The 26,559-nt window shown below is 35.0% G+C and overlaps 1 protein-coding gene across 2 annotated transcripts; it reads right to left on the reverse strand.

Moving 5' to 3' along the window:
* On the reverse strand, positions 1-26,559 carry LOC128996909 (uncharacterized). Of its 2 annotated transcripts, none has more exons than XM_054422436.1 (9): positions 26,338-26,559; positions 13,118-13,260; positions 11,227-11,391; positions 10,051-10,150; positions 8,959-9,167; positions 7,375-7,597; positions 2,468-2,730; positions 1,044-1,187; positions 1-239 (listed from the first exon to the last, which is right to left on the reverse strand). In XM_054422436.1, the coding sequence occupies exons 1-9, from the start codon at positions 26,525-26,527 to the stop codon at positions 153-155; spliced, it is 1,524 nt and encodes a 507-aa protein (XP_054278411.1). In that variant the 5' UTR covers positions 26,528-26,559; the 3' UTR covers positions 1-152. The 2 variants fall into 2 exon arrangements, with proteins under 2 accessions (XP_054278411.1, XP_054278413.1); XM_054422438.1 differs by lacking the exon at positions 26,338-26,559 and adding an exon at positions 19,118-19,136.

The following is a 26,559-nucleotide window of genomic DNA, read 5'->3' on the forward strand; positions in this document are numbered from 1 at the left end:
TAGTAAATAAATAATCTTTTATTCAATATTATTCATACCTAAATTAATTGCTTGAAGCGTTTTGGTAGAAATACAATCTATTAGGTTTTAAGACAAGGTACAAAATAAAAGTGTAGCGTAGAAGGCGTCACAATTGATGTGCTGTGTTCGTATTACTGCTGCACCAAGATCTCGTATTCTGGGTATGCAAGTTCCTGGCCACCGTAGGGAATGTAGCACACTGAATGGCTCGGTTGGACCTGTCATCAAGTTTATATTAGAAAGAGTGTATATTTTAATCTATTTTAAATTTAAACGTCTACAGGAGAAATTTGATCAAGAAACTGGCTGGATTTCTTACTAAACATTATTATTCACGGAGTTGTGAGAGTTTATATGACAAGGGGTTGAAATAGTTGAAACATGTAGTTGTGGAAGTTAAAGTTTGATAGTAATAAAGGTTAGAAACCTGTTGATGATTCAACAATAGAGACACAATTGTCTTTGATCATTGGGATTTTAATGAATGTTTGTGGCTAAAGAACACGCCAATAACAACAAGTAACTAAGGTGTCATTTAATTCATTCGACACTTATCTAACCTAAAAAATACACAACCTGGTATGTTAACAAAAAAAACTAATTTAATCTCTTACATGGAAGTATGAAGTTAATCATCTATACGTGTGATTTTTTTAATTGAGGAAAGGTAGATCTAACAATATTAGATTTAGATTATTTATATGACTCCTTACACAAGGTGTGTATTTTAATACGAGAATGAGTGTTGAACGGATGTGACAGCTTTGTTACTGACTTAAAATCAGCTGTTTTTTACCCAAGCCCATTTTTATTAAACGCCTAATGACCAAGGACAGCTGGGTTCAGATTCAAACCATTAAAAGGATTTAGACTTTTCTTAAGATCAATCTGATGATTTTTGATCACTAGGAGCCCAGTTTGAGTTTCTATATCCACTCTTCTGTCCAGCCATAGAGCTATAAAAGTTGATGCCAAAGAGGTATAAATTTAACACACAAAAAAAGTATGACAGTTGACAATACCTTGCCGACTGTGGTAGAGCCCTCGTGTTGTGCGCGGCCGATGTACAATGTCTCTCCCGTTTCACTGGTTCCTCCCACCACAGCGTTGGGGGGAATCTGTCCTTCCACTGATGGAACCCACTGTAGGTTACTGCCTGTCAGAGCCTGCAGGAGTAAGCACAACATGTATAAGATAATCCAATTAGAAAGGTTGCAAAGTAGAAGTAATGTGCATTATAAATTACTTACTACAGTCGGGACCACGAAAGTTTGCAGTTGGCGGCAGCCAAATCACAAGACAAGGCTAGTGAAACGTTGCCTTATCGCCTGTTGACGACACTAATTAAAATACTAAACAACATTTTCAAATCAGCTGGTATTATTAGATTTGGCAACACCGCACTGTCCTCATTGGCTCATTCGAAGTCACGTGTTAAATAGGCTCCTCCCTCAACTGCAAACTTTCGTGGACCCGACTTTAGCTATGTTTTTGTGTATACAAATTTTTTTGAGACTGACATTGAACAAGCAAAGTGAGACTCATGTCACAAGCAGCTTTACTGATTTTAGCCATTCTGATCAAATGTGTCATAGTTGTTAAATTGTTTGTAATGTTAGGAATAACTGTCTTGATCTCATCCTTCAGTTTGGAATCAAATTAGGCTTGTTTCCTTAGATCTGATGCTTTAAGTGACCTCAAAGGAATAATCCAGTGGTCCAGTGGTCATGTGATCTAGCTGCCCAATGTTGATGATACTAATACATCAAAATCAAGAGATTAACCAAACACTTGAGAAACTTGGGTGCACCAATTGCAGGGTTTCTCAAGTTGTGACCCCATCTTGTTGAAACCATAAGCCATCCAAGCCAATAATACGGTATTACACAATTTTCTAACTGCTGCAAAAAAATAAATGCCTATCATTTTACTATAACGTTCTTTATTGATGTTCTTTAAACTGCATGGTCACAAGCATGAAAAAAAGAAAAAGCCAATTGTACAAAATTTCTCCACACAATTTTTTAAGCAGTTAAAACACTTTCTCAGATCAACTAACGCCCCATAATGGCAAAATGAAACAATGACGACAATAACAAAACGTTAGCCGTTTATCTTGCATCAAAAATGAGTTCTACCCACTTAAACCGTCCCCTCCAACAGTATTTATTAACTGAAATAGAAGAATGATAGATTTTTTTATTGTTTGTTTTAAAGATGTTTGTGTGAATTACTTAGTGAGAACTGACCCTTGTGTATTTTGGCATATCCAGTTTGTGTTTTGAATTATGATATAACTTGACTGCTTGACTACCAACAGGCATGTAGTAGGGAACCTCAGATGTGCCAAAAAGGAACATGAAACAATTATTCAACTATATAGTATGTATTAGATATGTGAGCTTTTTTGAAATTATATTTTTTAAACGACACTGTCTTCACTCACCTCATAGTCAGGTTTGCCGTGTTCCGCTCCACCCCAGGCTATATAGCAGACACCGTGGGAGCTGACGATCTTGCCGGGAATCACGCCCCCTTCGTGTTCCGCTCTGCCTACGTAGAGGTTCTCGTTGTCATAGCCGCCGAGAACACTATTGGCCGGCACTACTCCAGCCTGGCCCGGCACCCATGCCACCTCTGCGCTGGCACTTGGCACATCAGGGGTATCTAACACAACGTTCCGTAGAGGCTCATCATCATAGTTCTCATCTGGACAGCAAACAGCAACATGCAGCGTAAGCAACGTATCCAGCAACCAGATGCAACGGTTACAGTTAGGTCATGCCCCATGGTTTGTGAGTGGAAACATGAGTTGAATGTTTGACTACTAAGATTATTTGTTCAGGTTAAAATTTTAAAATCATAGAGAAATTGTGTTTAGTGTTAGGTTAGAACAAGACACAATCTAAGACAATGTTTAAGTAGATTGAAGGAATTTTAATGGGTTTGTGTATTTTGTTACATATACCAATTATTTAGTGGTAGTCAAATAATGGAAAAAGCCCATGTTTAAACTATTTTCTGTTTCATTGTGGTGCAAGCTAATTAAGATGATCGAGATAAGTGGTTGTTTGGATGCAGATTTTTTTTAATACTGGTACAGTACTTTGCAACAATTTATCTTACTTGGACTTAGAATTTGTTATACTCTGTAGAGTAAAACTTTGAAGATCACTAAATCACTGGGCAGTAATGCACTTTTTGTTAGCTATTTAAATGTGAAATTGAATGCAAGATCTGTATATAGATATGATTGACTGATCTGTATAGTGAATAGTGTAGGATGGCTACAACATAGACATTTTAAATGTTATAGATAGGTTATGTCTCCACTCACCACTAAATATTTTTTTATCAAATCCTTAAACAAAGGATACACCCATTCTGAAACTATGTTGCCCATTGATTGCAAGCTAAGTTAGTCTTGTTTTAATGATAAAAGTTAATATAATTGTATGCTGCCCACTCTACAGCAAAGCCTTAAACTAGTATTGACAGTAAATTTAAGATGAAGATAATATTTCCCACTTTGTGATGAAATTTATGCATTGATCAGTCATTCTAAGAAAGTTCATAGAAATACTAAGGCAGAAGGAATTCTCAAATGGATAAAATATCAAGACAGAATGTTTTAAATTACAATTGAAGTATGGCTAATAGTGGTGTGCAATGCACTGAAAATGCATAAAAGATTCAATTCGATTTGATGCATATTAAATCCAGATTAGATTCAGTATGCATAAATTTAGTCTCGCGATGCATCTATTTTGGTCCCAAATGGATTAATCCGTTAATAATTATGGTTATGGTGCTGATTTTATGTTTTCTTAAGCCAATCACAAAATCAGCAATGTGCATCAGCAAGAGGTTAGGTCAGCAACTATCCTCTTGTTCACAAAATAATTAATTTAGTCCATTTTTTTTTCTTTAAGGTAAATGATCTATTACAGTAACATAAGTAATATCGTTTGAGGTTATAAATTAAGGGAATAAATAAACCAAAAAAGTAAAGCATATAATTCTGAACTTAACAATGACATGGTTTTGACAAACAAATACAAGCAAGGGGTTAATTCAACAAACAAACCATGCACATGTCACAAAATTCGGTACTACAATAACTATCACACAGTATAATTCATGCAAAAGTAAAGCATACAAATATTTACAATATAAAAGCGTTATTGATACATAATTCTGGTTCGTAAATAATCACATCACAACTACAGTATGATACTGGTACATAAAAGAGAAATTAATATAGTATTGATAACGCAAAGGCCTGGTTTTCACTTCTTACATTAAAGAATTTACATTTTTTTATAAAAAAAGTTTTTTTAGAACCTTTAATAACCATTGTATCTTTAATCAAATGCAGAATCATTAATTTGGAATGTATCTGATTTTGCAAAATATTATTTGTTTATAATAACTTTGTCCCTTTACAAGCAATTAATTATGATGATTATATGAAATAGCTAGTAAGTATTGAATTGAGGAATCAATTTTGAGTCGGTGGCTCAGTCGGTAGTGTCACAAACACATCGGACCCAAGACAACGATGGTCGTGGGTTCAGATCCTGGTATCTGCCACTACTTATTACCAGTGCAGTTTGCCTTTGTACTTTACCGGCCCACCCCTTGCTTTGATGGATACGTTCCACGCACAGACCTCTGTGGCCCATGTGGACGGGCAAGTGCAAGGTTTAAATGGCCGTCAATCTCTTTTTTGGAAAAAAATTCTTCATACTTTAATCTATTTGATCTTGAGAAGGTTTTGATAAAAACAACCGTGTAACATTTTGCTATCCTTGAATTTTCTAGTTTAAACAACTGAAGAAAGATCAAGGAAATTAAACAATTACTGTACATTAAATCAATTTTATTAAAATACATAACAACTTGGATATAAAAATATAGTAACTATGTCCTGAACCTAATCAACCAGTTTTAGAAGCTTACAGCTAACCTACAGACTAAGGATGTTATTTTGATTACAAAGAAAACACCAAAAAAACAAAATTGTTAGTAAAAGTTTATAAGATAACGTAAAACCAAGCTACACTCTTTTTGTTACAAGTACTGTTAAATTTTATTAGGCTAAACAATTTTGTTTAAAGCAACAAAGACAATAGAACAAGTTGAGCAGGTACATTTCATTACACACAAACAAAAAGCAATTATTTTTTCACTTACAAAAAGGCAAACATATTAACAAACAAATATGCTAAAGCATTTATAGATTGAAAGCATGAAAACAAAAATAAAATACGCCAAACACATGTTTTGATGAAAATTGTCTCATCAGAATATTTATGGCTCTACACATTTTTCAAGCAAAACATTTTCTTAAAAAGTAATCAATATAAAAACAACCAAATGTATTATCCGATATTTAAAAAGCTTGAGGTAATACTAGAAGAATACTAATCAATTGTACTTCTATTACAAGCTTATAGCTACTGTTTCATTGCCATTGAACTATACCAGAGTCCTGTTAATCCAAACCCTGCTAATCCAACGTCCGCCTAATCCTGTTTGGGAAAAAAGATACTGTATTTGAATTTTAATCAAAGCTATGGGTTTGTTCTAAAATACCAACCAAGGTGTTCCGCCAACTGGAAAAACAAAAAATTGTACATGAATGTTGTATTGCATTGTAAGGAACAGAAAATTGGAATAATCTACAATAGTCTATAGCAATAGTCTATAGCTATTGTCTACAAAGTGTCTAATCATAACGGATTTTTGTTGGCTCTCTTTTAATATCATTATACAGGTTTGGGCAAAAGTATGGACACCCCTTATAAACTTTTTAATGGATTACACCAGGAAACCCAAACTCTGCACACCTCTATATGGCTTAAAGACGTGCACTTTTTTGTTGGTATCCCGATATCGTCTGATAACCCAAAATGGGTTATTTTAGGAACAATAACAAATTTTAAATGTCTTTACATTAAGGAAATTTTAAAGGCCATTAGTTTGAAAGAATATGGGCGAGAACTAGAGGTCTCTATCTCAAAACATTTCAGAACAGCGGCTGTTTTGATTTTTCGTCAGCCTGAAAGAGCTCATGTAAAAATATTCCATATACTTCCCCATTAACGTTTGTATGTGTTGTACCAGGAAAACTAAACACAGTATTATCGTAACAACTACTTTTTGGTTGCTATGACAATTTTGTCTGGGACCCCCATATGGGCAAGCAAAAATTTAAAATGTAAAGCCCCATCAAGTGACACCTCATTTTGAAGGCCGTTAAAAAGAATACTGGCAAGACCAGAGGTCTCTATCTCAACGCAGTCAGTACAAAATGGTGGTAGTTTTTATAATTGGCAGCAATATAATCATTTGATCAGGTTGTACCAGAAAAGCTCATAAGAAAAACAGTGAAAATACATTGTTTTAATTTTGTATACAATTTCATTGCATTTTTGGCTAATCTGAACAATAATAATCAACAGGGTCTGAACCCATCAGTTGGTTTGGATTAGCGAGACTCTGATGGTACTTAAAACTACTATAAGAAGAAAAATCTAGATAACCTTAAATGTGATGTGAACTAGAAAAGGAATGTTACTATTTGCAAGCACCAACTGATACATTTACACTCTATGAATCAAAAGTCAACATATCTTCCTTTAAACAGGAAGGAGAACAAATACAGATTTATTTTTGTAATAAAATGAATAATAGTAGAATAAATGAGGTAAAATAAATCCTGTCATTAATAAAGTACATAATAATAAACATTTAATGATGAAAGATTTTTATTTTCTAATTATACTAGGGTTTGTGAGAGAAACTATTTCAATTTATAAAAAGTAATTATCACTCTGGCAATTGGGAAACAGGAATTTGTATTTCAAGAATATTAAACCCCTTAGTTAAGGAGGAGTTTGAGCTCTCACCGACCCATACACTCTAGTCTCAAAATTTAACTGAACTATAATTCAATTGTAACCATAACAATCTAACCTCACCTGGGCCACCAAGTTTAAGGGACATACTGCAATGAAAACATATGAAGAAATTTGTCTTTACTAAAGAAACATGATTACAACCATTTGACTTAGTAAGAGGACCAATTTCACCTAACAACCTTTTAGCTTCCAATGAACTCTCGATCAACCAAAACTAACCGCCTAGCTTTGCATCTAGTCCATACTGTATTGGAAAAACTAATCTGAACGAATCTGTTTGTAGATTAAAAACACATTACAACCACTTAGGTTAGCAATAGAACCAGTCTAAGCTTTTACCAAACCTAGCCTAACTTAACCTAATCAAACCTCACGAGTCACTGAACTCATACTAAACTCAACCTAACCTAGCCTCACAACGGGTCACCTAGGCCGTCCACGTCATTGACCACATTGATGCTCCACAATCCCGTGGCGCCCCAACAGGATCGAACCCCAAAGTGGGAGACTGCGAACGGTACCGGGTCCTGCCACTCCATGAGTACAAACCCATCCCCTCCTCGCTTAACCTGCACCAAGCCTCGGTTCCAACTGAGGCGGAAGTGTTTGTGTTCTCCTGATGTCAGTAGGTTGGGCGTTTCCACATGGACCTTAGCAGAAAAAATATGTGTTACGTATAAGCAAGAACTTAAAATAAAGTTTTGACTATCCTACCTGAAGGAAAATTTTGATAAATTGCAGTAATATAGTGTTTAAAAAGGGTTAGGCTTTTTAGGAGAATTAAAAGGCCTAGACAAGATAAAAGCCAACTGCATACAGTAGACTCCCCCTTATCCGGACTCCCCGGGACCGAAGCTAGTCCGGATAACGGGTTTTCCAGTTAAACCAACGTCCCCAAGAACTCTTTACGTATCCAAAATATTTTACTTAAATTTAGGAGAGCATTATTTTAGACACGTGATCACTGGTCTCAAATCTTTCCCACGAGAACAGTCGTTTCAGTACAGCCCACTTCCTGCCGATCTAGTCCAGTTAAACCAATGTGCAGATAAGAATTGTCCGTTTAAAGAGATGTAATTTCCGCCGAGTGTAGTCCGGTTAAACCGATGTCCCGGTTAAAAGATGTCCGGATAAAAGGGAGTCTACTGTATGTTCAATCTGTGCTCGAAATTTGATCAGAGCAATAAATAGTTACTCCAAGTTTAATATGACTCAACCTGAAAAATCTAACTGTGTAATACCAATGCTCAAAATTAATGGAGAACAATAGATAAAAATGTATATTCAGGGCAAGTGACAAGTGTGTTGGTTAGATATTCTCTAATTCAGAATCTCTACTATTGAAATTAGAATATTGATTGTCAAATGTATAATCTATTTTTTTTCCAATGTATGTTCCAATCTAGTTTAGTATTGCTTAGTCTAACAGAACAAGTACCATAAACCACTTGGTTCAGTATAATCTGTTTGCAATGTGTGTTCAGGCAATGCCCCACTAGAAAAACAGGCCATGCTGCAGGATCCATGACGTCACACTTGTGGATAGATTCACTGCCATATCCCATTTGTTTTAGGTAAACAAGCTTGCTGTTTGGCAGATTTAACAGCAAGATTTTAGTACAATTATCCACCACTGTGACGTAGTGTTGCGCTGCCTGTGCTGCAGCATGGCCTGTTTTTCTAGTGAAGCCTTGGTTCAGGCCAAAGGTATTTTGGTACGTAATCTCTATCAGAAACATCCTCTGTAAACATCTTTGTTTCGACAGTATAAATTATGATAGTTAATTGTCACTCGGACCCATTACCTACTACAAGAATGTCAAGAATAGAATAATGTGACCTTTTAATCCTCACAAATTTAAAAATATGATCAAACCAAATAAATGCATATCCATTTTTACACTAAAGACATTATAGAATATTTACATTTCAGAGCCAATAGGTTTTCAAAGTTGTAATTAAGTTAACCACTAACTGTACTACATAGTTTTAACATATATAATCAACATACCTTGTCCGGCTTCTCTCTATTGTAGCGTATAGCTGATGCTGAATTCTCCCAGCCGCCTAGGAACACCTCGTACATGGGTGAGGTCTCGCGCGGCGCGCTCGTCAAGGCAATGTGTGCGTTGTGGCTCGCACGCACATGAATATCCAGCGAGTAGCGCGGCACTGGTCGGTACGCGTACTCTAGTGTGTCGTGAGTGTAGATTGTCTCACCTAGCGTTTACGTCTTGTTAGCCAGACAACGCGTTAGTGAGTTGAGGTTAGTTCAACACTAGCTATTTTATGTTAGTGCAAAATCTTATAAATCTTGCTTAAAAGATGTTTAAATCAGGATTTTTTTTAGCATACTGGTGGTAAAGATGAAGTTTATGATCCTCTAAGGCCAAACAGATTCATAACACATTGTGCTTAAGGAATCACCTTTACTTTACATTGTTCCATGCTCACCGTACAGTACAGGTCTTATGGGAGATAAACGTAGTACATTACTGGAATCAAAATGTTAACTGTTATGCAGGTTACCTACGTAAACTATCCTAAAATTGTGTATACGGGCTAAAGTAAATTTTTTTTCTCGTCCCCACACCTTTATGATTTTATTATACTTTGTGTGTATTTTGACTTTAAAATTTAGATTTTTACTTGGATGGTAGTTAAAATTAGTAGGCCTACAGTAGAAAAAAGTAAAAAAGTTAGGAAGCGTTTTGTCGGTCCTGATGTTTTTAGGATGGCCTGTAGCATTAAGACTGCCTTGTGAAATATATATATTATGAACACTCCACTGCACAGTAAACATAAAACAGAGCTTAATATTACCATTCATGTTTCAACCATCTAATTTTACAACAATGTCAACAAAAATCACCCACCACCTTTGAATATTAGTATGGTTGTAAAACATTAAGCCAGCCAAGCCAAAACAGTTGATAATTGTGAGACATAAAGTGTATTCCCGAAATACTTAATCTACTTAACATTGAATAAATGATAGTGAGAAAGCAAGTTTTTCGGGAAGTAAGTTTTACAGGCCCACAAGCTCTTGGTAGATCAAAGCTAAGTTCAGCTAATCAAGTGTCTAACAAGTTGTGGAACTTACCATCAATTAGCCATTCGCCAGTCGCGCCGTAACCAGTACAAACTCCGAAGTAACCAACGTTGATTGGGGCAGGGTCCGTCCATGTAAGGAAAGGTTCAATCTAGTGCAAAAGTTTGATTTAATACAAGATAGACAATCGTAGTATCGTTCATACATCATAGTGATAAGATATATTGTACATGTTTTGAGGGTTTCCAGGTTCTAAATCTGAATTGGAAATACATTTTATGGGTTGGTTAAAAGACATTAGTTAGTTTCCTGAGCGAGAATTCTTTTCAGGATGGCTTCCCAGTATGACACTAAAGGAAGAGAAAATATTCCTGCTGTTGTCATGAGTTTCTGTACCACTACACTACTCTATATGGAAATCAGTACAGTAGAATCTTGATTATATGACTTTTGGTCAGCTAACCTTCCATGAAAGTTTGCTTGGACAAGACACAAAAGGCAAAGGAACGACAACAAAATTTCTGAGCATAGCGTTACATTAGATGAGAGATCAAACCAAGAACAATTTCTTTTGGGTGTATGTGGTGTGGCCAGGCAGCCATACTTTTCCTGATTAAACAAGCATTTTGCATCAAGCCAGAAAGTTCATGTCCCTGTCCTTTCCACAAAACAAGAAAATGTCATTTGAATGCTCTTTTGAGGGTTTACCAGATTCTGCGAGTTTTGTGTGGCAATTAATTTGCTGTGTATAGTGTCCAGCTGTGTATAACGCACCAGCTTTCATTCGGTAACACCAAAAGCATTCACCAGAAACTTTGTTCATTTTCTTTTTCAGTTTTCTTTCCTGTCAAGTGTAGCCCCTTTATTTGACCCTCCCTGAGGAACGACTATTGTGAAATTGCTATTACTGCACACTTTAGTGGTTGGGGGCTAAAAGAGGGGACTTTTGCCGCCCCCGATTGTATTCGGGAGACAAACACCAGGCTAATGGACTTGTACCTAGTACTTTCTTGTTCAAGCGCAGGGCATCACACAGTTCATCAACTCTTATATACCTGTACATCTGACTGGTGGTAGAGGTTTTGGTCAGATAATCATAGCTCTAATGCTTTTGTAAAATTATGTTGGATCAATTTAACATTTGGAAAAACTGCTGGCTAGTAAACATTAATATTCCTCAGGAATATCTACTCCTCAGTAGAGTGTCCAAAGTACAGGTCCTCTCACCTCATTCTCTCTGCCTACAGCGATCGCACCGCCAAGGTAGTTGATCCAGAAGCCACGGAACTCTTCGTTAGTCAGTGCATCTGGAGTGTCCACTACAGCCTTATCAGGCTTAGCTCGGTCCCTTCTGATAGCGGACTTCTGATTGGACCAGCCACCGATGAAAACCTGATGAGGAATGAAATAGTTACTTTCCCAAACTCATATTTGTAAAAGCTGAGTGATTATAGTGATCACCTGCAAGGTATTATTGTCAGTGGAACAGTGTACCGTAGTGTGGAACTCCAAAAAAAAACTGTGTAGATTTATGAGTGATATTTTAAATATTCATTTAAAAAATTGTTTTTATTTAACCCTTTTAATGCTAGAACATTTTTTTGCAATTTTCAAAAAAATGCTAGAGTTATTTATTAATTTTGTCCTAAAAGTGCAAGGCTTACCAAGGGGGCAAAATCCTAGTGTGCGAGAAAAAAATCGGTAAAAACACAATTTTTCATCCCAAGAGTACTAAACGATATACTGGGCCTCGATCATATGAGGAATTGAAAGAAACCATCGCTGTTTCAAAACAACAACCGAGTCAACCGATATGCCCATTTAAAATCATACGATCAAAAAAGTTGCGCCGGCACAATATATCGTCGCTTAGCACTTTTCGGATGAAACAAGAACAACGATATATCGTTCCATAGCACTTTTTGGCAAAAAGACACACAAAGATATATTGTCACATAGCACTGAAAGGGTTAACATGTTGGTGCAGACTAAACCATGTATGGTTTGGCACCTATTGTAATATATATGCATGTATCCTTTTTTGTTCAATTAATAAATTGATTGATTGATTAACCTGGATAGCCATTAACAAATTTAGATGGGGATGCAACTATGGGAGTTTAAACCCAAATATAAATTATGGAGCGAGATGCCTTTTGTGTAGCTTTGTAACTAACTAAGACCAAGACCTGCTATTTGATTAGCCAAGACCATTAAATGTTTCATTAAATGCTGAATTTGATCATGAAAGCTGGTCCAGCTTTTAATTTGAAAAAGTTTCTGACTTTTCTTAGGATTGGACCTGCAACTTTTTGTCTTTATCTAAACTCAACTCAAATCCAAACATCATTATCCTAATAAGACAATAACGTATTGAAAGACCCAAAAACCACTATTGTACAAAGAAATAATATTTTGGATACTGTAAGTCCGTAATGCTTTTCCTCTTCCAAAGTAACGATAGTAAATTTGTGAAGGATGCTCTTTTTTTTAGAAGCCTCCTTTATCAGTGACTGCGCCCGTATGGCCAACTTTAAATTGATCATGCTGGTAGCAGGTGATTGTGAAGTTGTAACGCCTAATACTAACTGTATATAAAACTTATAGACTTTGTAGGTAGGTACTTGGACTCTTAAATGTTTCAGCTTTGCTTTAGAAGCTTAAAATTTGTTGTATGGTTTCACTTATTATATATAACTAATGCTCTCCTACAACACTATTTGATGGTTCAAAACTGGATCAAGCTCTCTTTTTATCATTTTGCGTTTCATAATTAGTGATCCTAGCTAAAGAATCCTCACCTGATCTTAGTAAAAGCTATCATCTATTCATTAAACTCACATCCCTCACTTAAGCACTTGGTTGTATTGGTGCCAAAAAAAGGTTCTTAGATGCATATAATTTTTAAACTCTTTATCATGAAGGCAACTGTTTATAAAGTTCACCAACATTAAAGTTTCAATCACAACCGCTCCGAACCCACTTTAGATGTCACTAAATTAAATTTTAAGTTTCAACTTCCAAAAACTGTCTGCATCAAACGCCTTTCACATCTTCCTTACCATGATGTGACATCATACAGCTGGTATTTGAATGTTCTATATCCCACAAAACTTACCTCCAATACCGGGTCAGTATCGCCCGGGCTGGCTGATTCAGACAGGATGACGTGTCCGTCGTTGCTGGCCTTCACCTTGAACCTAAGAGTGCGGCTGGGCACTGGATGATATACATACTCTAGGGTGTCTTGTGTCTTCAGTTCTGAAACAAGATGTAACGTGTCAACTATAGTTACAATAGAAGAGGGAAATTTGTCACCATGAGCCATAATTGTAACTACATCTAGATACAAAAACAAAACTAATATGGGTTTTACTCTATGTGCAAGAAAGTCCCAAATGGTCTAAATTGAAGGTGTTCTATGTTTAGGCAGGTGTTCCTGCTAGTGTATTAGCAATGTTGCAAACCATGTGGTTGGCCTATAAATCCTAGATTAGTTATTTATGTTGTTTATGTTGTGTGCTTACTGTTTGATGTGCCGTATTCAAACCTTCAAAGAAGCTATTCAAGGGAATTTAATGTGTTTTATGGAATTAAGTTTGAACATTGAATTCCAAACCATGTAACACTTACTTAAATGTTACCATTTGGATCTGCTGACAGGTACTGAAAACCCCATATTAGTCCATCTTGCTGTTTTGGGGCTATTACAATGAGTTAAACAAAATATGGCTGAATTGATCCTATAGTTGTAGCAAAGAGAAAAAATTCTCCCTTAGTTGATTTATCTTCTTTATGGAACAGCTGAAGCAAAATTTTATTGTTAGTTCTGTCTGGTGGCCAGAAGTGGTCGTGTTTTGTAAAAAAACGTTTTTCTTATTATTTCAGTAATTCAAAACTTCATCTAACCAAAGAAAACAGCGTAATCATAAACAATAACTCGCCCCTCCTTATATAACCAAACACTAAAGCACAAATCATGAAAATTAACCCTAAAATTATAGGTTTAAAATTTTCTAAAAACTAGAAATCAGTGTCACCGGACATGAACTAGACACGAAAAGCAAGATTCAAAATTTACAATGGGATTATAAGTCTACTTGTGTTGGTTAGTCTATGGCTGTGGTGCTGCTGACAAAACTAGTTTCTGTTCAATATAAACTTTTTAATTGTACCCAAATTAGAAAAATAGTTTTGATACAGTACATTATTTATGTCACATCATCTTAAATAATGTAGTAAATACTTAAGAGAGGAATAAAATGTTGATAGCAGAGCGGAAAAGATCATTGTACTCTATTCATCATTTTCAAAACTGGTTATAGTTGTTTGTGTAGGCAGGAGGGCTAATTAGTTTTAAAATATGATAACATTAGACAAAGTTTTCTCCTCTTCTTGACTGATGATGGATCAGTTATCAGATTAATCTGAATTCAGGACCTTGATGAAGTTCAATTGTCACTATATCATTAGCGAAAGCCAGTCCCTATCTGTAGGTCTACTGATCATAAGGACAGATTATATAGTTGACTCATTTGATATACCACTTTAATTAATTAGGTACCGGTAGTTAGTGTTCCACTTAGAAAGATCGTACCAATTAGAATAGCATATGGGAGGGGTAAAGTAAATGCTCTTAACAGTAATTAAAGTCACGCCACTAGACGCTAGCAATATTAGATTAGTCATACAGTAGCAAATAAATTGTTGACCTGACTGTATAAAAGACCAAAGTAGAGGAAGAGTTATTCTTGTGTGCATTCTGCTTGTCACTCTAAATTGACACAATTAACACTTAAAATACTTAATAATACAATTATTGTTAATTTGTTACAAGAAGGCAGTACAAAACTAAAACATTACATGTTCATTTAGATTTTGACAAGCATTTATTCACGTTAATAAAATGTACCGGTACCTAAAACTCACTTAAGAATAAATAGTTTTGTCGATTCAAACAGTTTATGATAAATTTACTTTAAGGAAGTAGTTAGGTTACTTTGTCTTCAGAAAGGCAGTTGATGCAATCGGGAGATGTGGGGAACAGGGAGGGAAGTTGTTCACCCAATCAAATTTGATTGATCCACATTAGCATCAGCTTCATGCTTGTCATGCATGAGCTTTGGCTCTACGATTGCTCTTGAAATTGCTCCAGTCACAGATTGGAATACATTTTTATATATGTTGATTGATTTATGAGCATTATATTAAAACCAATAGGAATATAAGAAAATGAGGACATATAAAATGCTGATCAAGAAGTTATTTAGTATCGAATGAGTATACTGTATTAAATTTTATCCCGGTTATTCCATCCACTGTCCATGCGGCTGGTTAATTCCATCCAGAGTCAATACTGTACACAAATACTGTTTGATATTTGTCTTTCAATTAATGATGCTAAATTGCTCTATTTCATTTGATCACATATTAATGATGCTATTTAAGAAAAGGTTGTTAGACATTAACAAGACCAGTGTTTTGGCTGTTTTAAAAAGGTTTACTGAAATTAACACAAACAAATTTGTATATTAAAAACTATCATTTTATTTATTAATGCTTTTTCATTTTTTGTTTTTTTAGTCAAAAGAGATTGCAAAAGGGATACCGGTTAATACAGCTCTTAGAAGCTGCTGGGTAGAAATAATTTTACAAAACCTCCAATGATAGTAGAATCCTACTGGTAAGGTAAGTAAAGTTTTACAAAATAAAGTTGTTTTTGTGATTTTAGGTGGAAAGCAAGAAATACTTTTAAAAACTTTTAGGGTCACTTTCTTAAAGCCCCCCATACACGGTCAGACATGTCGGCAGGCATGTACGCCGACTCATCCGATTCCAACCATATCGGACCGTGTGCGGGTGAAACAGACCAGGTCGGCCGACAGTTGGACAAGTCTGCGGTCGGTTGAGAATTCGAGATGGACTTGGCCGACACAACTGACCACGTCGGACCATGTATGGGTCTTGGGACTTGGTCTGCAGACTTTGTACGCCCATTGGCCCATTCCGTCTCAAAACTGAAAAGTGGCAGGTCCGATGCTGACTGAATACAATGGAAACTACACAAAGATTACGCAGTCAGAACGGCGGTTGGAACACTGGTCAGATCGTTTGTGGTAACTGCCAGACTTATGATGCTTGACTGACGGACCGCAGACCGGACATGTCTGCCAACATGTCGGACCGTGTATGGGGGGCTTTAAAGAATTGAATTGATTTTTTTTAATACAAAGCATAAGTGAAACTTAAAACAACATAATTCTAAAACTCATTCACTCCAGTAAGGAAAGTTAACAAGATTAATTCTGACAAACACCATTAAATACCCTTCCCTTTTCAAACACACCCCAATCCCTCAACACTCAACACAGTGCTTACTGCAGAGTTATTGCTTTGTTGTGTGTAAAGTTTATGTCTCGCCAACCAGTAATACTTGTACAACAACTCTACTTTAAAATTAACTATTTATATGTTGAAGTGCTATATTGTTTTCCAATGCAAAATTTCAACTTAGATTTTTTGTTTGGACCAATTAGGAAAATAATAAAAACTAGTGGTTTGGAACTGTTAAAAGAGTGACACAAGATTAATAGGATAAAGGAGGAGTTGATAGAGGTTGAGAGAAACCCATGGAAAACTTAGAAGAGTGTGAATACATGAGGCGAAGGGGGATGTGGAGGAGAGAGAATTGAGAAATCAGATAGTAGAGGATGAACTGTGAAGGGATAGAAGAAGGTGGAAAGGCAAGTTGAAACCCAAACTGTGGATAACTGAAACTGATTAGGATATGGATATATAATGTATAATAACTCAAATATCAGCAGATATTTAAATTGGCAATCACTTGAACTCAGCCCCTACAGCTTCAAACCTTCAAGAGATTGTCTTCCCTAGGCAAACGATTTTTAGAGTTTTTAGATGCAAATAAGGATGATGTAGTTTGAAAAAAACTTTCTAAATTATTATATCTAATAGCAATTACATATATCCACACTACTTATCAAAGCTAGTCAAAGGAAAACTGGCGGAAGCTCACAAATGTACATGTCAATGAATGAGTCATTTTGTAGGCGGCAAGGCTAAGAAGTTCAACCCACACAAAATGTCCGAACATTCCATTCAAGGCTTACTTTCTAGTCCACATGTCTGCTGTGGCTGTCTCCTAATGTTGTTAGTCATCACTTGCACTTTTACAAATACACACTTTAATACCCCCGCCGCAGCTAACCTGCCAACTTAGCGAATTTCCATTTGTCTGAATTTATTTTCAATTAAATCTATATAACATTAGGTTTAGCGAGTACCTAGGTTTGCTGCTACAAGAAAACTATTGTGGGGTTTTAGTAAAATATTAAAAGCTTAGTGCAAAATAAATAAATCTGCCAATTTTTATCAAAATATATCCATAAGCAAGCAAACTACAACATTTTTGAATATTCTCCATAAGAATAACATAGGAATTTTAAATTTACACTTTTTAGAATTTTCTCCGTTACTAATAACCGTACAAAAACACTTTGATGTACTAAATTATTTGTTTTATTAAGCTATTTAAAAAGGTTTATGAGCTCAAAAAAAGATAAATTGGAAAATTTTGGGTATTGAGGGTCAAAAATTAGAAAAACCATTTTTTACCCTGTAAAACCCCATTCCCATGGCCCGATCATGCTGGTTCGCGAACTCATTCAAGTTTATTCGCCTTTCACCTTTAAACTAAATTTTGTCAAAATCAAACAAAAATAACTCAAGTTATCGCGTTGACGGACGTATATACTGTATATATATATATAAATTTGAGCGAATGGTGTTTTTGGCGTCTATGGGGACATGAAAATGAACAAGTAAATTGGTCCCAGGCCTAGGTCTTACCGTGCCACCTACGGTAATTGCTTCTTCCCTATAGAGAAATTTGCTAAAAATCACACAATACAAAACCAATCCAAACGATCACCACTCAAACAATCCCAATTCCAATCCAACCAAGACCTTCACAGGACAATAACAATGAGCAAGAGCAACTTATATATTAAACAAATTTGGTTTTTCTTTTCCGAGTTCGTTTGGCTCTTCTACCCGATCGATTTTCATTATTGAGGTCTCAAATTGAAGGTATGCACGCACAGATTTGCCATCAAGCATCGGCATATAATTATCTATAGTCTCACTCGGTTTATACGTAAACAAAGTTTGCTCTACATGTATTTATTATGGGAGTTCAATTTGGTTTCTCTTTTCTAAGTTTCTTTGACTCTTCTACCTGACCGATTTACATGATGTAGGTCTCAAATTGGAGGCATACAGGCAAAGATTTGCCATCAAGCATCGGCATATATTTTATCCCACTCGGGTTATACGTAAACAAAAGTTTTTTCCCCATGTATTTCTTATGGGAATTAAATTTGGTTTTTCTTTTCCGAGTTCGTTTCGCTCTTCTACCCGACCGAGTTTTATGATTGAGGTGTCAAATTGAAGGTAGGCCTATATATGCATGCACAGATTTCACATCAAGCATATAGGCATATATTTACCTACTGTATTACTTGACCAAAAAACATAATTTGAACCATATTCAAATTCTTACTTAAATTTAAGATGTATTTCACTAGTTATAATTATTTAATCCTATATTTTGGTCTAAGAACCTTCAGTGAAATTACGGCTTTCATTAAGATATTATTTATTCAAATCGGACGAGTTTCAAGTAAACGCAAGGTGAACAACCAACATAAAAATTGTTTTTCATAAGGTTTTTTCTACGATTAAAAATCAATAGCATCAATCAGAGGAAATTATATGCTATAATTTGAGCTGTTGGTCGTTTGAATCAGTTACGTTGAAGATACTGTATTACTCAATCAAAAATCATAAATTTGATTATTTCTCGGATATTTTTTTCCGCGAAGCAGCATGGGTCCTCTAATTTTTCTTCAATAATTGTTGTAATATGACGAAAATAGTACATCACACAGGCAAAGGAGTGTCTTTTAAATAATATTCCTAAATAGCTTCTTGCACATTTTCTGAGAGCTCTGGTCGAAATTTGAAAAGAGTCATTTCGTTTAGATCTCCAATAGTCAATATGGTTCTATTTAAAAAAAGTTAGGATAAATTAATCAACCCATCTGCCCATGGATTTCGTCCACTCCATTTCCACCAAGTTATGTACTTCAACAATTAAACTATTCGTCATTCAAGGTACGGTTAAGGATCGTCCCTAACCCATCCCAGACAACGTCACCTTCTGAAAGATTATGTGACCTTTGGACGCAATGACACTGACGATGACTCTTCGACTCAACTATACTATACATAGATTGGGACTGGGATTCCGGTTCACTTCACCAGCTACCGTCCGCCGGTCCGGTCCGCCATCTTGTGGTGTCTGGTGCCAACACACCGTGACCTACGTTTCCCCACCATCACGTACCATGCAACGCCACGACACCGTCTTCAAGGTCATACGGATCATCCCATCCGATACGCCGTAAAGCCGATACAACCGCGGCGGTTAGCACTCCCTTGTGAACCGCAGTCCGCGACTGTGGGATTTCAGAGTATCGGCTCTCGACTCAACTCAACGATTTATATAAGGCGAACAACACGAGTCAATCCCTGGAGAAGATAATCGTAGATGAGAATGGTTAATTTATTAGGGGTAATGATAATTTTTTAGGAGTCTGCAAAAAATTCAAACCAACTTTAATTTATTTGACTATGTGGAATACCTTCGATATTCTGTACCATTTAATTGGATATTTATCAGCCTGTAGGCACCCCATCTTGTAATAAGGAAGTTTACTTTACGTCCAATAAAAGTATATGAAGTCCGCACAGTTGTACTTTCAGATGGGTGTGTCCCTACAAAGACAGTAGACGAGTCGATTTAGACCAAAAAAGCCCTTAAGATAGAACAAATTCCAACAAATGGTTTTTCGACGGTTTTTGGAAGTAATAGGTGTAGAAAGTACCAGGAAAAAAGTCTACCAAAATCGGACAACCGGAAGTCGGGTTTTTCCAAGATGGCCGCCATGAGGCCCTCAAATCGACAAGATAACAGCAAATTCGTCGATTCATAGTTCAGGATTGGCCGATTTCCACGAAAATTGGCAAACACATGTAGAACTATATTTCCAATCTTAAATATGAAAACTAGGCAGACAAAGTAACCCAAAGATGAATTTTCAGGGTATTATGTGCTAAAAAATAAGATTTTTTACCTCAAATGTATGTTTTTCTAATATTTTGTACAAAGCTTGTTATAATTTCCAATTTATTTTTTCACCATTAGATTCAACACAAAAAACCTAACAATTTAGTATATTGAATCTTTGTTCTGCTTCAATTTGTTACAGAGATATTGAAAGTAATAACTTTAGTATGTTTTCTTGCCGAGATAGCTCAATGTTAATCTTATGGAGAATAAGCATAAATATTAATATTATTTTTCATTAAACCTATATAGATAAGACTTTTTGTTCTGCTTCATATTATCTGTTTTAATATTTTTTTTACTAAAAATTCATTTTTTGGCAGTTACCATTGCAGCAAACCTACGTATTCGGTTCCTCAGTTTTAAACATAAAGAGAATAAGCAAAAATCAATTTCTTATTAGTCCGAGAAGTGTAGAATATAACCTTAAAAACAATACGAGAAAACGTTTTATGGTTTTATGTTGTAGTTTTGGGTGTGCAGAGTCGGATTTTCCCAACATTGGATAAATTTTGAAAAAAAGATACCATAAGCATTTCTATGCACAATTTTCTAAATATTGACTTGGGACCAACATCAATATTTATTGGGTGGTCAGTACTTCATTTCGATGGGAAACGTATTTTGGCCGCCATTTTGGATCCACCTTATTGGATATAATTTTTTGTTGTTGTAACGACAGTGTTGTGACACATTATTACTATATAAACTAGATTTTCACGCATATTCCATTGCCAAAATCCGTTTTTAAATACATTTTTTTCTTTTAAACGTTTTATACTTTGAAATTTTTTTCGATTATTTTCCTTATCTTCAGTTAGTAGTTCATTCTTAAATAATTAATGATGTAAGGGCTTTCATTTGAGCTATTGATCATTAAAATTGGACGAGTTAGAAACGAGCTACCAATCCCAACAAAATATTAAATTTAACTTTTTATAAACCAGTTTATAATAAATGATTTATATCTCGGGTTCTTAATACGTCACCAAGTTCTTTCTGGTCTCAAATTACTCAGTAGAGAATTAGGTTTTTTATTTTATTAGTCACTAAATAATATCTGACTAATTAATAAAAAATGAGTCATGCACCTTAATTTAATATTAAATTATTTGCATTTGAAATTTGTCTTTAGTTAAGTACATAACTTAAGTACCCATATTAAATTTGTCACATTTTATTTAGTGATTAAAAAAATTAACCCAAACATTTACTGAGTAATATGAAACCAGAAAGAACTTGGTGGCGTATTAAGAACCCAAGATATAAATATTTTTTTTTAAATTTATTTCTAAAAAGTGAAATTTAATATTTTGTTGGGGATGGTAACTAGTCTCTAATTCGTCAGATTTTAATGATCAATAGGTCAAATGAAAGCCCTTACATCACTAAATGTTTAAGGCTAGAACGAACTGCAAGCGTTTATATGTACTGGAGATATAAGAAAAAATAATCTTAAAAAATGTTCAAAATACGAAACGTCCTTAAGAAATGTATGCAGGAGAATTTTCGTTTGAATATATCTTTAAAACGAAAAAAATATATTTAAAAACTCATTTTGGCAATGGAATGGGCGTGAAAATCTAGTTACTTACTTTCCGTGTCCGAACAAACACCAGCTCAATTAGATATTATTTTTCCAATAATCTGCCACATATATGGCTTCGTCATTTGCCTCCTTAAGATCGAGCCAGGTGCATGTTCTGTCCATATCTGGACAAACTAGTAGATGTTCATGGTCCTGAGGGGCCCCACATGTGCAGTTTGGTTCTCCTTCATAGTACCCCCACCTCATGAGGTTTACTTTGCACCTCGAGACCCCACTTCGCAATCTATTTAGGGTCCTCCATGTGGGGTAAGGCAGGTGACAGCCTGCAGGGAGTTCCTCTCTGAGTTCTACTGGTGGCTGTTGAGCCTCCTGCCTCCATAGCTGAAGCCTTAATACTTCCGGTGTTACTGAATGTATCTCAGTGGTTTTGAGGAAACTCTTTCTTGACCTGAGTCTAGAGGGCTGCTGTTGATGCCCATATAGTGGATGACGGTGGTCGGTCACTTGCTTCTGTAGTTCTAGTGAAAATCTAGTTTAAAATAATGTGTCACAACATTGCCATTACATTAAAAAAATTATTTATATCCAATATGGCCGATCCAAGATGACGGCTAAAAACACGTTCCATATGGAAATGACACTGTCATTACATTTAAAAAAATATTTATAACCAATAGGGGGATCCAAAATGACGGCCAAAAACACGTTCCCTATCGAAATGAAGAAATTACCACCCAATAAATATCGGTGGTGGTCTGAAGTCAATATCAATGAAAATGCATGTGGATTTTTTTATAATTTTTCCAATGTTGAGAAAATCCGTCATATTAAATCTTGATTCCAGGGGTTTTCCAGTAGACCAATTTTTGGCAATTTTTACTATGTTACTCTGCATACCCAACACTACAACATAAAACCATAAAACGTTTTCTTGCAATTTTTTAAGGTAATATTCTATACTTCTCGGACTAATAAGAAATTGATTTTTGCTTATTCTCTTTATGATTAAAACTGAGGAACCGAATACGTAGGTTTGCTGCAATGGTAACTGTCAAAAAATGAATTTTTAGTAAAAAAAATATTAAAACAGATAATATGAAGCAGAACAAAAAGTCTTATCTATATAGGTTTAATGAAAAATAATATTAATATTTATGCTTATTCTCCATAAGCTTAACATTGAGCTATCTCGGCAAGAAAACATACTAAAGTTATTACTTTCAATATCTCTGTAACAAATTGAAGCAGAACAAAGATTCAATATACTAAATTGTTAGGTTTTTTGTGTTGAATCTAATGGTGAAAAAATAAATTTGAAATTATAACAAACTTTGTACAAAATATTAGAAAAACATATATTTGAGGTAAAAAATCTTATTTTTTAAGCACATAATACCCTGAAAATTCATCTTTGGGTTACTTTGTCTGACTATTTTTCATATTTGAGGTTGGAAATATAGTTCTACACGTGTTTGCCAATTTTCGTGGAAATCGGCCAATCCTGGAACTATGAATCGACGAATTTGCAGTCATCTTGTCGATTTGAGGGCCTCACGGCGGCCATCTTGGAAAAACCCGACTTCCGGTTGTCCGATTTTGGTAGACTTTTTTCCTGGTACTTTCTACACCTATTACTACCAAAAACCGTCGAAAAACCATTTGTTGGAATTTGTTCTATCTCATGTGCCTATATTTACTCGACTACAGTGTAAAAAGTAAACGATATATTCGAATCAAATCTGTCTCAACTGGGCAAATATTTACAAAAAATAGATACTTTAAGTGATCTACTAACAATTTCAATTGTTATACCTATTTTGGAATCATTCTACCTTTTAAAGTTAATTATTTTTAACAGAATGGGCGGCCAAAACTGTGAGTAATTATCAAAATCGAGGAGGGTCTAACAAATCCCAAGAACAATACAATACCGTGGAGTAAACCGTGAAAATACTATAGATGATTGATCTTTTATATCATCTTTATCTTTATCTTTTTTTTATTATCTTTTAATAATAAGATAGGCCTATTTTCTGACCGGTAGAAGTGCGTTTTTATGTTTTGTATTTATTTCTCGTAATTTCGCCAACTTAAAAACTATTAAGAACAAATATCGAACAATTTACTTGCAAACTTGTCTGTCTAATGGTAATTGGCGAAGCGTAAAAACGGAAGGGTTAACATTTAATCGATATCCTGCTAACGTGAACGTAACCGTAGATGATACAATCAAAACAGGCTTCAAATTTGACGATAATACTAAAGCCTGTTTCATGTTGGTTATTTTTGAGTGCGCTAACGTAGGTTAATTGTTTCCCTCTCATTTTATGAAGGAATAAAAATCTTCTCTTTACTCGTTTATCTACCATAAGACCAGAGATTACAAGCGACAGTTTACAAAATGGTTAACAAATATTAAATAAAATGTATTTTAAAATCGGTTAAAAACAAGTAACAAAATAATAAACAACAAAGTCAAAGTCCTCTACCGGTCGGAGAAAATAATTCAGCCGAACTACCAGTTGGTAAATCAATAAGGAAATAATGTTTAATATGTAATACAAGCCCAAACCCTATCCAAACTGCAGTTATACTTCCGACATGACCAGTCAATGTTGCCCTATGATTCACTGATAATAGATAACAGGGGTTACGTAGATAAGCGATAAGGTCACTAGACAAGGCGGTGCCCAATCAATACCACTGTTACACCCTTCCTTCCGTCTCTTTCTCTGTATTCTCGCAAATCGAGAGGGAAATGTGAGTTTGCCAATGCAATAGGAAACAATTTTAATGTTGCAACCAAAATCTCTATGAGGCAGATGCAAGGGGGAGGGTGTAAAATCAAAATTAGAGTAGCCATGTCGTACGAAAAAATAATGTGAAAGGTGAAAGTACGATGAGGAGATAAGTGACCAACAACATCATATCTTCAGTGCTAATGCAGGCTTTGTAGTATTATTGTCACCGATTATTTTGAAATTTGGGGTTAAAAGCTCCGACCAAAACATTCCACACGAGGAGTTGGTTGGCCCTATCTTCCCTTTGTTAAATTAAGCAAATTCAAGCACAGAAAACATACTACTATAACCCAAGGTAAATTTTCTCAAAAACTATTAAAGATATTGCAATAATTCTTTTTTTTTTAAGGTACACTTGCTGGGCACGTTTTAACGGAGAAATATAAAAATTACTTTTTGTTTTTATTTTTGTTATTATTATTTTTTTATACGATAAAAATGTATGGTTTTACTGAAATAATTTTGCGGTTATTAAAAACTGTCTTTTTATGACCACTTAAAAAAGGAAGAAAAAATTATTACAAGATATCTCCTATTCTAGTTGGTTACTGAGAAAATGTACCTTGTATTGGAAAACCCCGTTTTTCCGTAATCGTCGTTTAAAGACAACAACAGGGTGTATGAAGCAGCCCAAATTGTCTGCGAAATATACTTTCATTTACAAAAAAATATATAACTAAATTTCTACTGAATATATTCTAATGTTTTAGGTCTCAAACCAAACTAACCGAATGAGCAGGGCGAAAATATTAGTTATACAAAAAACTTATTTTAATTGTATGGGGATCGACCGGCTTCCCCTTCTAACTTATTTACATTGAAGCAATGCGTTTATAGAGTTGCTTAGGTAAACGAGTTTCATGTAATACCAATGTAGATGGGACCTTTTGTGTATAATCTGAAAATTTCAAAGGTTTGTCATCGCTTCTTAATTTATAAGATCAAAGATTTAAAAGTAAATTATAATTCTTACACACAAGGGTTATACTGTAGAATTAAGTCGAAAGAACCTATGAACAAATCGTGATAAATTAATGACATTCTTGATTGTTTGGAAATTCGTTTAAAACTATGCAAAACAACTTGTATTCAGCGTTCTTTCACTTTATTCGTACAAGGTTCAGATGATGATGGATTTAAGACACCAATACAATGATCGATTAGAATTAACTGGCTTTATTATCTTACCTATTAATTGTGATTACCTGTTAATTAATAGACTTACCTGTGTATTTCACGTCTTATTCAATTAAACTTCGTTTATTATGAACGTCTAAATCGAACAGCTATATTTAATTATTAACGTAACTGTATTATACACGTGAATTTAAATTAAGACGAGCTTAAAGCATTTTGTGTTTTTTTTTCGGAAACCAAATAAAGAGGGGAAGTTAAGAGGAAGTTTTAAAATGAGCTCCAATCAAACATAGGTAACAATTATAGTCAATGTATGTATCAAATTTAGATTTTTGAACGTGGCATTCTACGCCTTCTTAATTTTTTTACAACGAGTAGCCTAACTTAGATTCAAACGAGCGTTTATTTGATTAATATAATTTGTTAGATTTTTTGTAATAACACTCATGAGATTTTGCAAATTTTCTACGTTTAAAAACCTTTTCAACGCACTGAAACTATTAACTTAATTTATATTATTAAATCCATGCTAGTCACATTGAAAAATAAGTGTGTACAGTGTTTACAAACAAATTAAACTGGTTCACAAATTTACCCCACGATAAAACAAAATCCAAGATCGACCAAAATTGTACACGTACCTTTCACATATGGTTTCCTATCCGTCTTTACTTCCGTCTTAACTCCGGCTTTTGCGACATTCTCTTTCGCTCGTTCTTTTTGCTTCCCATCGGGTTGTTTGAATAGGGGATTTTTCGCCAGTAAGTCAAGCACGGGTTTGTACTTCTTTTCAAAAACTTCCCCTAATGTTGTTGGCGGATTTCTCCTCATTTCGCACAGTTTTCTTAACACAACTCACTCTA

Source organism: Macrosteles quadrilineatus, unplaced genomic scaffold (assembly GCF_028750875.1).
Source record: "Macrosteles quadrilineatus isolate MER2022 unplaced genomic scaffold, UCM_ALF_1.0 Scaffold_6__1_contigs__length_79288215, whole genome shotgun sequence".
NCBI classification, from domain to species: domain Eukaryota; kingdom Metazoa; phylum Arthropoda; class Insecta; order Hemiptera; family Cicadellidae; genus Macrosteles; species Macrosteles quadrilineatus.

Excerpts from the sequence above, each read along its gene's own strand:
- LOC128996909 (XM_054422436.1), bottom strand. The coding sequence starts at position 26,527 with ATGAGGAGAAATCCGCCAACAACATTAGGGGAAGTTTTTGAAAAGAAG. Across the intron at positions 1,188-2,467 it reads ACGGCAAACCTGACTATGAG|GCTCTGACAGGCAGTAACCT; the intron begins GTGAGTGAAGAC and ends TTACTCCTGCAG. Across the intron at positions 240-1,043 it reads GCTCTACCACAGTCGGCAAG|GTCCAACCGAGCCATTCAGT; the intron begins GTATTGTCAACT and ends ACTTGATGACAG.